General features: G+C 40.7%; 1 protein-coding gene across 1 annotated transcript in view; it reads left to right on the top strand.

The window, feature by feature from the left end:
• Positions 1-2,530: 2,530 nt before the first annotated feature.
• Positions 2,531-14,587, top strand: part of LOC308301539 (teneurin-3) — a gene marked incomplete at its 3' end in the record, with an annotated part of 266,579 nt that continues 254,522 nt past the window's right edge. Inside the window, exons 1-2 of the mRNA XM_080745556.1 lie at positions 2,531-2,711; positions 5,319-5,591. Coding sequence (XP_080601682.1) covers positions 2,648-2,711; positions 5,319-5,591 — 337 coding nt within the window. The 5' untranslated portion in view covers positions 2,531-2,647. The remainder of the gene's footprint in view (positions 2,712-5,318; positions 5,592-14,587) is intronic.

The raw sequence follows: 14,587 nt of genomic DNA, 5'->3' as shown, positions 1-14,587 counted from the left end.
ATCAGCTATTGACGCAGTAACGTATTTTTTTATTTACCTTTTAGAGGTATTAAAAGGTCTTAAAAGCCCTTAAATCGTCATTTTAGAAATGTTTAGATTGTATACACGTATACTGTATGTTGGTTTGTTGGGGGGGTCCCGACCCACAGGTTGAGAATCACTTGTCAAGGACACTTCAAAATACAGAACAGGCATCGGACCCGGAAATCGGTCGGGCTGTACTCAGAAATCCTTCGGAGGGTGTTTGCTCCTTCTGCGCATTAATCTGACAGGCTGGGTACGTGTTTACTGTGCACAATGTGGTGGTGTGTGTTTGTGTATGAGTGTGGGGGTTGTTTTGTTATATTTCATGCCCTGTGGCCAAATAAGAGAGAGTGTGAGTTTGTGTCTGTGTGCGTGCGTGCGTGCGTGCGTGCGTGCGTGCGTGCGTGTTTGTTTCTTTCTATGCGCGCGGTCGTGTCAGGGTCACCATAGAGTTGCTTGATTGCATCTGGGAACATAATGGGTATGCGATGACTTCCATCAATTCTGAGAATGTAAAATAAATCAGAAGAGTTAAAGAGGTTTTTACAAAGTCGTGACGATATTCATCATTAACCCCTGGACCCTCTGCCGCACTCTGGTGCGTCTGTGTGGCGCTGCCGTTAGGATGCAGCAGCACAGCCAGCCTGCCCTCGTTGGAAGGTTGTGCTGCTTGATGTGAAGTGAAGTAGATTTCATTTGGGGAAAGAAGCAGTCTGCTACTCCAGGCTTACAGCTCAGCCAGGAGAGGAATGAAAGTGTTTGTGTTCGAGTGTGTTGTTTGTGTGTGTGTGTGTGTGTGTGTGTGTGTGTGTGTGTGTGTGTGTGTGTGTGTGTGTGTGTGTGTGTGTGTGTGTGTGTGTGTGTGTGTGTGTGTGTGTGTGTGTTTGTCAGGTTGCAGTACAAACATCTGCGATAAACACTTGAGTAATTCACCAGGGCTTCGTTCCACATTGCTCTTGGGGTCTTTATGGATTACCCTTCCCCCAATCCGCACGCACACACACTTACCTACTTAACTTCCCACTGTTTTCACGGCATGGCACAGGAGGCTAGCCGCCTGTAAGAGTGTGTGTGTGTCCATGCGTGTGTGTCTGTGTTTCCAGAGTCAATGGGGCTCAGAATCGTGCCGACACCTTGCCCATCATAGATACGTCATAGACGGATGACGTCACAGACTGGCCACATGAAAGTCTGAGACCCACACGAGAGCCTAAGTTTATAGGATTTGGGTACACTATTCAAATGTAAATTGTGAACATTTCACAGGTTACGTTATGTGCCAGCCAATGTACATCATGTTTTGGTGTAGTGTCAGTCTCTTGGCAGCTGTGTTCAGACTGTGGTTTTGGACCCAACGTGGGGTCAAAGACGGTGCAAAAATGGGTCAAGTTCATGCACTGTAAGAAACAGATACATAATTCACCTCAGATTAGATGGTTTCATTTTCTCCCAGTCTTGTAGTTGTGGGGTTTTGGGAGGAGGGTTGGAAGACACTTAACTACATTTTTGTTTTAATTCAAAATTGTAATTAAAATGTAAAAAAAAAATGTATACATTTAAATAAACGTATAAATATAAATGTAAATATATGAATATAAATGTAAATATATAAATATATATATATATATATATATATATATATATATATATATATATATATATATACATACATACACACACAGTATATATAGTACTTAACATTCAGATTAATTCCACAGGAGAGAAAGAGAGGAAAATGCAAGAAAGAGGAAAAATAATAATAAGACACAGTCCGAGGCATGATACCAAGGATAAGATATATAAAATAAAATGTTTATGTTCGTTTTATGTTTTCCAAAAACTGTCTCACCAAGGCACTCTCAACCAGTCTCTCTCCTTTTTAAATACTTAAACTTTTATTATGTTGGTGTAACTAATGAAGAAGACATTTATAATTATTGTATACATGTGTGTGTGTGTGTGTGTGTGTGTGTGTGTGTGTGTGTGTGTGTGTGTGTGTGTGTGTGTGTGTGTGTGTGTGTGTGTGTGTGTGTGTGTGTGTGTGTGTGTGTGTGTGTGTGTGTGTGTGTGGACATTACATATTTGAAATGTGTGTGTCAAAGAGATTTAAGAGGGAAGAGAACATCAAGGGTCGATGAGGATTTAGGAGGTGTTGTGGATGTTTGGGGCTGAGATTCTGAAGATGAATGGGAAGGATTAATGTTATCCCCCATCCTCTCTCTCTCTCTCTCTCTTTCCATTGACCAGGTGAAACAAGGGGCCATCAGGCTGAGAGGAGAGACCGACAGACGAGCGTCGGAGCGGAGGCCTGGAAGAGGAATCGACAGAGGAGGAATCCAGCAGCACGTGCCTCTCGGGAGAGGGAAGCAAGGCAGGTGGCGGGCGGGCGGGCGGGCCGCAGCATGCAGGCAGCATGGAGCAGGTGAAGGAGCAGCGCCCCTTCTGCTCGCTGTCCAAGTCCCAGAGGGAGCGCGAGCGAGAGCGAGAGAGGGACTGGGAGAGGGAGAGGGAGCGCCGCTACACCGCCTCCACGGCGGAGCGCGAGGACGGCTGCCGGGTCCCCACGCAGAAGTCGTACAGCTCCAGCGAAACCCTCCAGGCGTACGACCATGATCCCACGCGCATGCTGTTCGGAGGCCGGGTCAAAGACATGGCTCACATGGACGGCCAGGAGTACGCAAGGCCAGGTCAGTTTGGAGACACGGTTTCTCAAGTGCATAGGGTTGTAGTCTTATAAGAACTTAGGCCCTGTATGCGATCTACAAGCTCTAAGATCTGATCTGCAAATCCTCGCTGTGCGACACGATGTGAGCTTGTCGATATGATATTTTTGCTACTTTTTACTACTCTGCTATTTCTTGAATAATTAAATTAAAACAAATTAAATACATTTAAAATACATTTCAAATTAAAAAAAATTAAAACAGAAAAAAAGGAAAAAATAAAATTAGCATGTGGTGTTGTGTACTAACTGGCTGAGCCACCATGAACCCCGGAAATCATCAAGGTCATTTCTCTCTCTCCTTTTTTTTTTTTTTTAAGATTTGTTTTTGGGCTTTTTTATGCCTTTATTGGATTGTACAGTTGACTGACAGGAAATGGGGAGAGACATGCGGCAAAGGTTGTCCGGATCGGGAATCGAACCGGCGACGCCGCCAGGCATTAATGCCTATATGGTATGCGCTTAGACCAGTAGGCCACCGGGCGCCCCGATCTCTCTCTCTTTTTTAAGATTTTATTTTTTATCAAATCTTTCGAGTGGACTGTTATGCCAAATGTATACACCACTAACAGTTTGAGCTAACTGCTAGCTCAAATGCGACATTAGATGCAACACATTAGTTAACTAAGGTGTTACTTAGTAGTTCTGCATGGTTGAGGCCTTGTTGTGGGTTTCCAAATCCTCAATTGACCTTTGCAATGAAATAAAAAATACAAATGTCGGGACCTATATTTTACCACTAATATCTACTCAAATTGTTCCTCTGAGTTTTCATACAGTGGAGCAAATCTGAACTGTTGTGAACAAAAAGGAAATACCATACACATTACACATTATTAAATAAGGAAAAAAGTGCCCAGTAAATAACGGGCTCCTTTTAATTAGCTGCTAGAATCTCCCCCTCATTTCCTTCATTTAAAAGTTTGGGCAGTTTATTGAGTTTTATGGCACTCTCCCAGCTCATAAAATTGCAATTAGAAATCTATCCATATCTCCCATAGATTTTTATGCTGTTAATTGGTGCCTACTTCAGAATTAATCGGATTATAATGAAGTTGTTGGAGGGATGTTAGTTTTTCTTCAGCTCTCATTAAAACACTGAACAGGCATTAATTTCTCTCTTCATGTTAAAATGCCAAATGTTCCGTATATATTAGACTAGTGCTGCATGGGCATTGAATTTTTGATGCATATTTATTTTTGTTTATTCATTGTACTGTATTTTATTAAGGCTGGAGATGTTAATTTAGTGGACTGGTGTTAAATACTCAAAAAAATGCGTTTTAACATTTTCATAGACCTAGTGAATTTATATTCTTTATCTGTGTCCGTATTTCTAAATTTCTAAATGCTCTTGGTTTGAATGTTTCAGCACTTTTAATTTAATGGCTTTATTGATTAATATGAAACATTTTCAGCCCAACCCCTGATGCTCTTGATTTGATATTACAACTTATTGAAAATTACTTACTACACTATGAATCATTATTAGGATAATCTTTCAAATAGCAGTTTTGACAATGTTCACAAGTGTGACTTTTCATAACAAGGTCTTTTGTCAAGGTTCTTTTGTCAGTGAAGATTAGAGATGGAAATCAAACAGGGTTTGGAGAGTGTGTTAAAGGATAAAGATTGTATCTGTTAATTGTCCTTAGAACATGTATAGCCATAGTACAGTATCTATTGTATCTTCCATCTGTTGTCATGGTTACATTATATCAAGTAGTTTCTTTAAAGAGGGAAGTTGAATGCATGGAATACAGCCCTTACTCAAACTATTTTACTGTCATTGGAGGATCAAGTCTAACCATGTTTGATACAGGCTGTTAGTCTCATAATTGGAAATTAAATTGTGGCAATTATGAGGTTGGGCAGACATTTAATGACAGTCAAATATTTAAGTGAATTATTTGTTTAAAAATAGTTTTTCTAATTATTTCATATTTCAGAGCTTTTTCGTGTTTATATATAATGGATGTGAGGTTGTTATTTCTTTTTCACTTAAAATGCTTATATGGTGGCAATATTACTTTTTCAATGTCACTTTCTCAAGTAATAATTGAACATGAATTGATATGGTGGCAATGATTTATTGTCGAATAGACTCAGATAACATCTGGCAAAAAATATAAATATTGCACACAAACAGCATTTTTCTCTTCATTTCATATTATTGAACATGCTTGAAAAATACCTTTACCTTTTATATTTGCTTAATCTTTGATTCTCTCTCTCTCTCACACATTTTTAAGCAAGACATTACACTAACAAAATACGAACACGACAGACATTAAATGAAAATAGAGTCCCCAAGAAAGAACAAATAATAACATTCTAAATAAAAGGACCTTCTGAAGCAAAATTAAGTAATTTGACAACTCCTTGGCATGTTGTTGACTTGTTATGAAGTACTATATCATGTGAGAGAGGCTTGTATTAACACTATACAGTATATGCTAATTCAACACACCAACTCCCCACCCAAGTGGAACTTTCTTCAGCTAACTGTGGTTTTATCCATTAAACTCTGTTGTCGCCATGGTCTGTTAACTTTACTGTTTTGCTTATGCAGGCCAGACGTTTTCGCTGAGGCAGCTGGGGGTCTGTGAGCCTTCCACCAGGAGGGCTTTGGCTCTTTGCCCCGAGACAGGCCTCTCGCACCCCCTCGGCAGCTACTCCAGGGGACCCGCCGCCTCGGAAAACCATGAGCCGGCATCGCCGGAACGTACAATGTCCCTCTGGGGGCGAGGGCTGAAGTCCGGACAGAACTCCTGCCTGTCCAGCCGCTCAAACTCCGCCCTGACCCTCACCGACACGGAGATGGACAAATCGGACACAGAGATCGGTAAGTCAAAGACTCAGGTTCTTTATGTGCTGGTTCGTACGCAACGCTTTCCTCCGTTTGTTCTCAGAGTGTCGAGGGAAAAGAGGCAGTATGCACCCTGAGCAACGGTGGTTGTTGGGGCTGATTTAAAGTCCTCTGATTCCTGACTGGCGGATGTAACGAGGATTGTGATTGGTGGGCGTGGTGGTGACAGAGTGAGCTGCACCCCCTTTGTGGATCAAAGGCATGTTCCCTCATAACGGCGCGCGTGAAAGAGCCTGGTCTTCCGGTTGAGTGGTTTGCAAGTCACCTGGCCCCTCTCCATGGGGGAAAGGAGAGAGGTTTGATAAAGTTTCCCCATGAGCCAGCATGTAATCAAAGTAAGCTTTGTATGCCTTAAGTCTGAGATTCAGCTTTTTTTCTGTAGATCGGGTCTAGCTGGTTGTTCACAGTGGGTGATTAGATGGGTTGAACGGTTTGAAGTGCAAATTGTATCCTGCCGCAGTGGCTCAGGAGTAGGGATGGGACGATAAGCGATATTATCGTTTATCGTGATAAAAACGTTAAAACCTGGTAAAACATACTTATAATATACATATTATTTTTTTCAATCTCTTTGCCAAAAAATAGCCGATCTACAAGCTCACAACACGTCGGGTTGTTCCGCCCCTGTATAATGGATGTTGGGGATATTTTGATTATCGTGATAATATCGTAAATCGCGGTTTCTTTGGTTACAATAATCGTGATATGAAATTTTCATGTCCCATCCCTACTCAATTCAATTTTCAATTCAAATGAGCTGTATTGGCATGAGAAAACATACATTTACATTGCCAAAGCAAGTATCACAGTATACTCAGGAGGTGGAGCATCTATCTGGTCTTCCCGGTTCAATCCCCAGCTCGTGTCAAAAGTGTCCTTGAGCATGACACTGCACACCCAACTGCTTGCGATGAGCAGATTCATTGGCGCCTTGCATGGTTGCCCCTGCCACCAGTGTGTGAATGTGTGTGTGAAAGGCTGAATGTAAAGCACATAAGGAGCTTTGGATAAAGGCGCGATATAAATGCAGAAATCCATTTACCATTTATTACAAACCTGAGACCTAGGATCAGAGGTTGTCCTGTGGAATGAGGGAGATTTATGATGCATTAAATCAGACGATGAATATTATTGCTGTCAGGCGGAAATCTTTGTATATACAAAACTGTAATTTTCAGGAAATGGAAAAACATGTGTTCAAATGGATCCATTGTAGTTATTATTTTGTCACACACTCTTATTAATATGTTTTCATCAGTGGTGTAACTAAGTACATTTACTTAAAGGAGTACTTCACCACTTTTCAACCTATCTTCATATAATTGGTCCTCACTAAAAAATTGCTTTTCTTTTTCCTCATTGGAGGGTTGTGGGCAGGTCAGAAACCCATCGTCTTGTGACATCATCGATTGGGAATCCAAGCTAATAGAAAATGCAGGCTTTCTACTCCTGAAAAGTTGCAATGTTAAAGTGGAAGCCATTGTTCTTGCGATAATAAAAATCGAAATATTCTTTTCAAAAATATTGATTAATTTTTTTTTGGGAAAATGATGATGTCACAAGACGATGGATTTCTGAACTTCCCACAGCTCTCCTAAGAGACTTGGACCGAGTAGATTTTTTTTTTGCTATTTTATTATGAACATTAGTGAGGACCTATTATATGAAGATGGGTTGAAAAGTGGCAAAGTCCTCCTCGTACTGTACTTAAGTACAATTCTGAGGTATTTGTACTTTACTTGAGTATTTCCAATACTTTTACTTCTACACTAGTACATCTCGGATCCAAATATTGTACTAGTACTCCACTACATGTATTTGAAACCTTTAGTTACTAATTACTTTGTGGATTTGGATTCATATAATTACAAAACATACATTAACCACTTCAACCCTATATACATTTCGACCATTTGAAAATAGCCGATCTACAAGCTCACAATGCATCGCGGTGCGATGCATTGTGAGCGTGAGCTTGTAGATCTGCTATTTTCAAAATATTTGTATACATTTGAAAACTTCAAATAGGACATTCTGCATGACGAGTAGTTTCTGCTTTTGGTACTTTAACTCATTCTGTGCCTATCCCGAACATGTTCGGGATATGTTCAATCCAAAACAAATTCTTTTTTATTAATTGACTTACCCTGAGCTGCTTGTAGAGTCGTGGGTGGTCCTGGCTCGTCCTACGCTAGCCAGCTAGCCATTTTACATGGTCCGACGATATATTCCATTAAAAATGGTTTAAAATACATTTTTGAGACCCCCAATGTTCACCGAATGTTCAGCGCCGCTTCCGGAACGTAGTCCAGTGTGCCTATCCCGAACATGTTCGGGATTTTTAATGAAATGAATAAAATGATCCGAGGCCTTCTGAAGCCTGAGCCTAAATTTAAAATCCAGTGGTCCAAATCCTGGGGAAGCCATGCCGGCCGTGAGCCGCGAACGTAGCCGCGAATCGCCGCCAAATCCAATGAAAAACCACATCTTTGGAGGCCCATATCTCTGGATTGTGTTTTTAGGGATGTGGCGCGAGGTTTATTTACGGCGAAATCGCCGAAAAATGATCTTTAAAATGACAAAATGGGAATAGCTATTCTGTTAGCATTATCATCCGGGACCTTTCCATGACGTGCACGAACGTGAGCACGCGCGTCACTGCAACGTGAGTCCCCGGATGCTAATGCGCTCGCCTATGGGAGAAAGCCTGGCATTCTTTGGCGCCATCTAGGGGCTGGCACTGGTAGGGTTAAGTACATTTTGATACCAATACTTTTGTACTTTCACGCAAGTAAAATTTGAATTCCAGACATTTACTTGTAGCAAAGTATTTCTACATTGCAGTATTGATACTTTTACTTAAGTAACACATGTGTGTACTTTTTCCACCACTGCTTTTCATTGGTTAAATACTTAGAAACCACTTTCAACCTAGGCATGTCATTATTATAGGCAAAATGTGTCATAAATAGTACAAATAGCGAAAATAGCAGATCTACAACCTCACAATGTGTCGCGTTGTTGCTAGTTGTGAGCTTGTACTGTAGATACGCTATTTTTGCTGCTTTTAGTCAACACTGTCATACGACAAAACATAAAATAGTCCATTAATATATGTAAATAATATGTAAATATTAAATATGGAGATAAAAGGTTTCTGCCAGATAGCAAAGACTGTTTTATGTGTGTTTTTTACTTGACTTATGGGGACATTTTACATTTAGTAAAAGTATTGGAATGAATAAATAAATCTGTATTTGTGGTGTGTTGTGGATTCTGATCAGCCCCACAAGGCCATTTTTTGGTCTTTTTACCAACATTATTTAGTTTTTAAATAGCTTTGTATAATTAAGTGTCAAGGCTTGATCTCTGATATTGATTCCCCGAACATTTTACCCACACTGTTTATCAATTCATTACAGTCTTCTATATTCTCCATCACACTTATCACACAGTCATTGTAAAAGTATAATTATTTTAAGTCGCCAATGGGCTTGAAAATAATGATCAGCGGTTAAGATAATTGTTGTATATTCCAATTACTTGGCCAGATAGCACACAGTGGAAAACATATTCTGTTTACGCGCTATCTATTTTTTATTCTTACCACCGTTGGCTGCAGCCTGTCTCTACTCTCTGGAGTGGAGATATTTTTCTAATGGTGACCTTCATCATAGCGAGCTTGTCTCCAGAGGGACTGAATTGAGGTATTTTACCTATTCAGAATTCAAGCCAGCGTTCTTGTCCCACTATCTGGCCTCTCCATTAGCCCTGAATGCATTCTAAAGGCAGAGAACAAACAGACAGACCACTGGTGAACACACAGTCCCAGTCCTCCTTAGCTCTCACCTCCTGTCTTGTCTGCTGCTGTACCTGCACAGCACAGAACCCAATCACTTTCTCTACTGTTTTTTGAGGCAGCCTAATGTCTGCTTCAGGCAGGGGCGTCAATTGGGTATGGCAGGGGTATGCAGCTGCCATACCCTGGGTCCAGGGGGGGAAATAAAAGTATAAATCCACGGACATCTCTTTGTCTATATGTGCTGGTTATTATATTGTTAAATTACGGTAAAATAACTACAGCTGCAAAATGTAACAAAATGGTCACTTTAACAAGGTATTATAATTATATTCTCCACACTTGTATTCTCCCCATCTTGACAAAAATGGTATATTCCCAGGTTCCGCAGGTCAGCTGCACAGGTGCAATGCATTATTGTTAATTGTGGCACGTTAGTTGCACTTGAACAACTGTTCCAGGCTGCTATATCCATCCCAAGAAACTGTAGAAACGGGGGAAAAAATAAAATACTATTAATAATAAGTACTTCTTAAAATAAATGTATCAATCCTGTTGCTAAGGTATGGCAACATACCTTAGCTTTTTCTGAAATGACGCCACTGGCTTCAGGAGAGGGGTCTCCTCTCTCTCTCTCTCTCTCTCTCTCTCTCTCTCTCTCTCTCTCTCTCTCTCTCTCTCTCTCTCTCTCTATCCATCTCCTCGATTCACCCTGACATTGTCCCACCCTGAGCAGCCTTGCTCTCTCAGTTCAATTCAGTCCAACAGGGGCTTTATTGGCATGAGAAACATACTGCACGTTATTTACGTTTTTTTTTTACAAATTTTTTTACCAAGTTTGAAGTGAGCGGTGGTGTGTGTGTGTGTGTGTGTGTGTGTGTGTGTGTGTGTGTGTGTGTGTGCGTGGCCGTGTGTGTGTAGGGTAACAAACAAATTCGACCTCATTCGCACAACCGCGTGGCCTTAAGCTAGATGCAGAATAGACCAAAATAAAATCTTTGCTTCTGGGGGTCCCTGGAACAAAATATTTTGCGATGGGGGTCCATGGCCAAATACATATCATTCTTTGGGTCCTTGACATGACAAGGTTTGAGAAACACTGATAGCAACATACGTTTTTTTTTTTTTTTTTTTTTTTAAGAAAACCGGATTTAGAAGACAAAGGACCCCCAAAATGTGTTTTTGGCCGTGGACCCCATCTAATTTTTATTATTATTATTATTATTTTTTCAGAAGCAAAGATTAGATTTTGGTCTATTCTGCATCTAGCTTAAGGCCACAGACTCGTTGGGAAACACGCGGTCGCGCAAAAGAGGTCGAGTTTGTTTTAGGTCGAGTTTTCCTGTATTCGTGTGTAGCAGTTCATTTCAGGGTCCTGTGTGTGTGTGTGTGTGTGTGTGTGTGTGTGTGTGTGTGTGTGTGTGTGTGTGTGTGTGTGTGTGTGTGTGTGTGTGTGTGTGTGTGTGTGTGTGTGTGTGACGCAACAGCACCACTTGGTCACCAGCAGTATTGCATCTCACTGTCTTTGTGACGTGACAGCGCCACTTGGTCATCAGCGGTATTGCAGCTTAGGCTACATACTATATTAACTTACCGGTACATACAGACAAAGTCACTCTTAGGAGATGGTGACCACCGCTCAAAAAAGAATAAAGAGATGTATTAACCAGAGCTGTGTCACTCACATTTTGCAGTTTTGCAATCTCTTTTGCAATATTGCAATATCTCTCTCTCTCTCTCTCTCTGCCCCCCCCCCCCCCCCCTGCCCAGTGTGGGGTCTTTGGAGTGTGTGTGCACATCTCTGGAGGGCTGCCACTGATTGGCTATGGTTAGTACAACGACCTGCTGTGAGTTTTATCTGTCTCTCCGGTGCCTCTGCTGCGTTAATGACCAGAGGACTAAACTCCTTTCATCTCAGGTCTTCTTTCTACCTCATGACGTAAAAAAAAAATAGAGAAACTTTCCTCTTTTCTGTGTTGGAATATTATTACTATTTTATACAATACACCAGTTATTTTCCATCTTGCCTGTGCTTAGAGAGATTGGGTTGGTGGGGGTGGGGGGGTGGGCTGCAGTGGTTCTTCATCTATTTTCGGCGTATTAATTTCTCCATATTCATGCAGATTTTAAAAGCTCCGTAGATCTTGCTCTCGTTTTGCGGGGGGTTTTCGGACATCAGATGAGACATTGCACTTTCGACTTTCACTATTTAATGAAGCAGCGGCAGAGAAATGACCCGTCCGAAGGTTTCCATCAACTAAATATGCACGCTGAAGCCCAGACAAAGGGGCGTTCAGCCCCACTTATTCATAAATGAACTCAATATTTCATTCTAATTTGCCCCGTTCCACAGAGCACTCAGCACGGACGAGGACGTGGAGCCGTGACTCTGTCTCAGAGCTGGCGTTTAACTTCCCTGATCAAAGAAAAAAGATTAGAATAAAGATGAGTTGACATGTTTTGTTATCCATACTGATTCTGTTTTTAGGTACCTGGTGATAAAACATATTTATTTTGTATTAGTTATAAGTCTGTGTGTGCTGTTTATCACTGTATCACTGGGACCCATGTTTGGGTTACCGATGGGTCGTGAGTAAATATCTCCTTTTTTTATTTCCTGCATTTAAAAAGTGAGATTTCTTTTCTTTTTTTTTCATGTTATACTTGATATACATAAATACATAAATGATCCATTTTGTTAGAATTGCCTTTTTGGCAGAAGACACTATCTGCATAAAAATACCATGTAATCATTTTGAAAGGAGTATAACATTATTTTTAAGTCATAATGCCAGTATATAGGCGTCATCACGTTTAAACGTGTACATCATTCAATATGTTGCCTCCACGTTTAGTCAAATAGAGTGACAAATAATACAAAAATCACTCAGTATTGATAGATATTTTTACATAATGTGATGTTGATGAAAATGTAATTGCGGGGGGAACTATAAATAATTATTGCATTTATATGAATTAAATTATCATAAGATTTATTCAATATGAAAAAACAAAAATCTAAACATTCATTTAGAATATTGTCTGTTTTCATTCATTTATTCAATTATTATCATATATTGTGTGTGAATATATATATATATATATATATATATATATATATATATATATATATATTTTACACACACACACACACACACACACACACACACACACACACACACACACACACACACACACACACTGTACCGGTATATACTGTACATACTTTATTTTTTATTTTTTATTTAGAAGAAAAATGTACAGCGAATCAACTGAAAAGGGGGCATTAGCCGGCGAAGGCATGGCTGAAGTGCCGGATTTTGACCATGGGTTTTAAAGAACAGAGAGGGTGGGGGCTGCTTTGAAGTGGGTTGGAACCGAAGTCAGTTCTCCAGAGAGGGGGCGGCAACAGAGAAAGACCCTCTATCACCCCAGGTTCAGCACTCGGTCCTGGGGCTTTGCAGGAGGTTAGCATCACCGGAACCGAGGGATCAGGAGGGGGAACAGAGGTGGAGGAGGAGGGATAGGTGGGTGGAGCTAGGTCGTTGAGGTGGTGAGTAGTATTATTAAAATGTTTGCTGTGCTTGACTGAGAGCCTCTGAAGCTCATGGAGGACTGACAGGGGTGGGAAAAGTACATATTTTACCTAAGTAAAAGTATCAATGTGCAGTATAGAAACAGTCTGTTACAAGGAAAAGTCCGGAATTCAAAATGTACTTCAGTAAAAGTATGAAAGTGTTGGCATCAAAATGTGCTGTACTTAAAGTGCCAAAAGTAAAAGAACAAAATGTTTGAAAATAGCAAATCTACAAGCTCACAATGCGCCGCTTTGCGACGAGTTGTGAGCAGGCAAACGTCTAATTTCTCCTTTGGGTCTTGAGCTAAAAGGTTTGGGAACCACTGGTGTAGAGGACTCAGGACCTGCGTTGCAGGCTAGGGCTTCAAGGACATTTGAAATTTGTCCTCGAAGTATAGGGCTTCTGAACAACGAGTCCCATCTCAGTTCCGCGCATAACATTTTGATATTATGACTGGTAGCCTATTCTCGTTTTTTATCCGCAAGGCCAAATAAAGCATCTATCTTCTATCTATCTAGTGGTGGTGGTGTAAAGGAAGCTGTTACAGTGATCAAGTCTGCATGTGATGAAAGCATGAATGAGTGCAGTTTGTTTCTGAGAAGGTCAATGTTTTGAGGGTGTTTTGGTGATCTGGTTAACTTAGGGAAAGAAGGAGAGATATCTGCCTACTGGTACATCTGGTACACTGATACATCTGGTGTAACAAATTCGTAGATTCAAAAGCAAACTGCATTGCGGAACCAATGCAAAGACTTTAGAGCAATATTCGGACAGAAACAGGATTGGTTTACGAAGAAGTTCGGGCATATGTTTGTTAGTGGAGGTTTTCTCCACTCCTCTAGACTCAGCATTGAATTTCAATTTCCCCAGATAGTCGAAAGGCGGAGATCTCTGATCGCTCTGCGAGATTAGGTCAAGGATGACGCCAATGTTATGGACTTGGGTGGAAGGGATGGAACCATCAATATTGAGGGAAAGGTTGCTTGTAGATTATTAACAATGGAACGTGTGCACACAGGACCAAAAAGTTCAGGGGTTCGGTGTGTAACTCGACAGAAAAATCGGTGGTAGTGCTTTAAGGGATATTTTGAAGTTTATTGGATACTACAAGGCTTTGGTAGCTTGTGAGAGCATATTGAAGTGAAAACTCCACCATGTCTGAGAGGCACCTTTTTGAACATCACGTTTTATTTACCTTTTAGTCCAATGTTTTCAAGGTTGTTTTTTATTTAGTTTCCTAGATGGACCACTGTGTGTCATCTATACTGTTTGTGCATCTGTACAATTTGTACTGCAGGAAAAAAGCTGATGTTTTTTTTACAAACAATACTTCAAAACATCATTAAAACACTTACTTCGTTATATGACAGACTCTTCCCAAAGTATCGAAAATAGCCGATCTACAGTTTTTTGAGTGTGTAGATTAGCTATTTTGGACATTCTTTTTTGCCTCGGCCTGATGGTGGCGCTAAATGCTAAGCTTGGCCAATGAGCCATGTGTGGGACGGATATACATACAGTACATACTGCACATAGTACACAGACAAAGCCAGATGTAGGAACGGTTAGCACCTCTCAAAAACATGCTGTGACAT

Source organism: Nannobrachium achirus (assembly GCF_963921795.1).
Source record: "Nannobrachium achirus genome assembly, chromosome: 17".
Lineage (NCBI taxonomy): Eukaryota > Metazoa > Chordata > Actinopteri > Myctophiformes > Myctophidae > Nannobrachium > Nannobrachium achirus.
The sequence above is the reverse complement of the archived record's forward strand: the minus strand, read 5'-3'. Positions and strand labels throughout refer to the sequence as shown.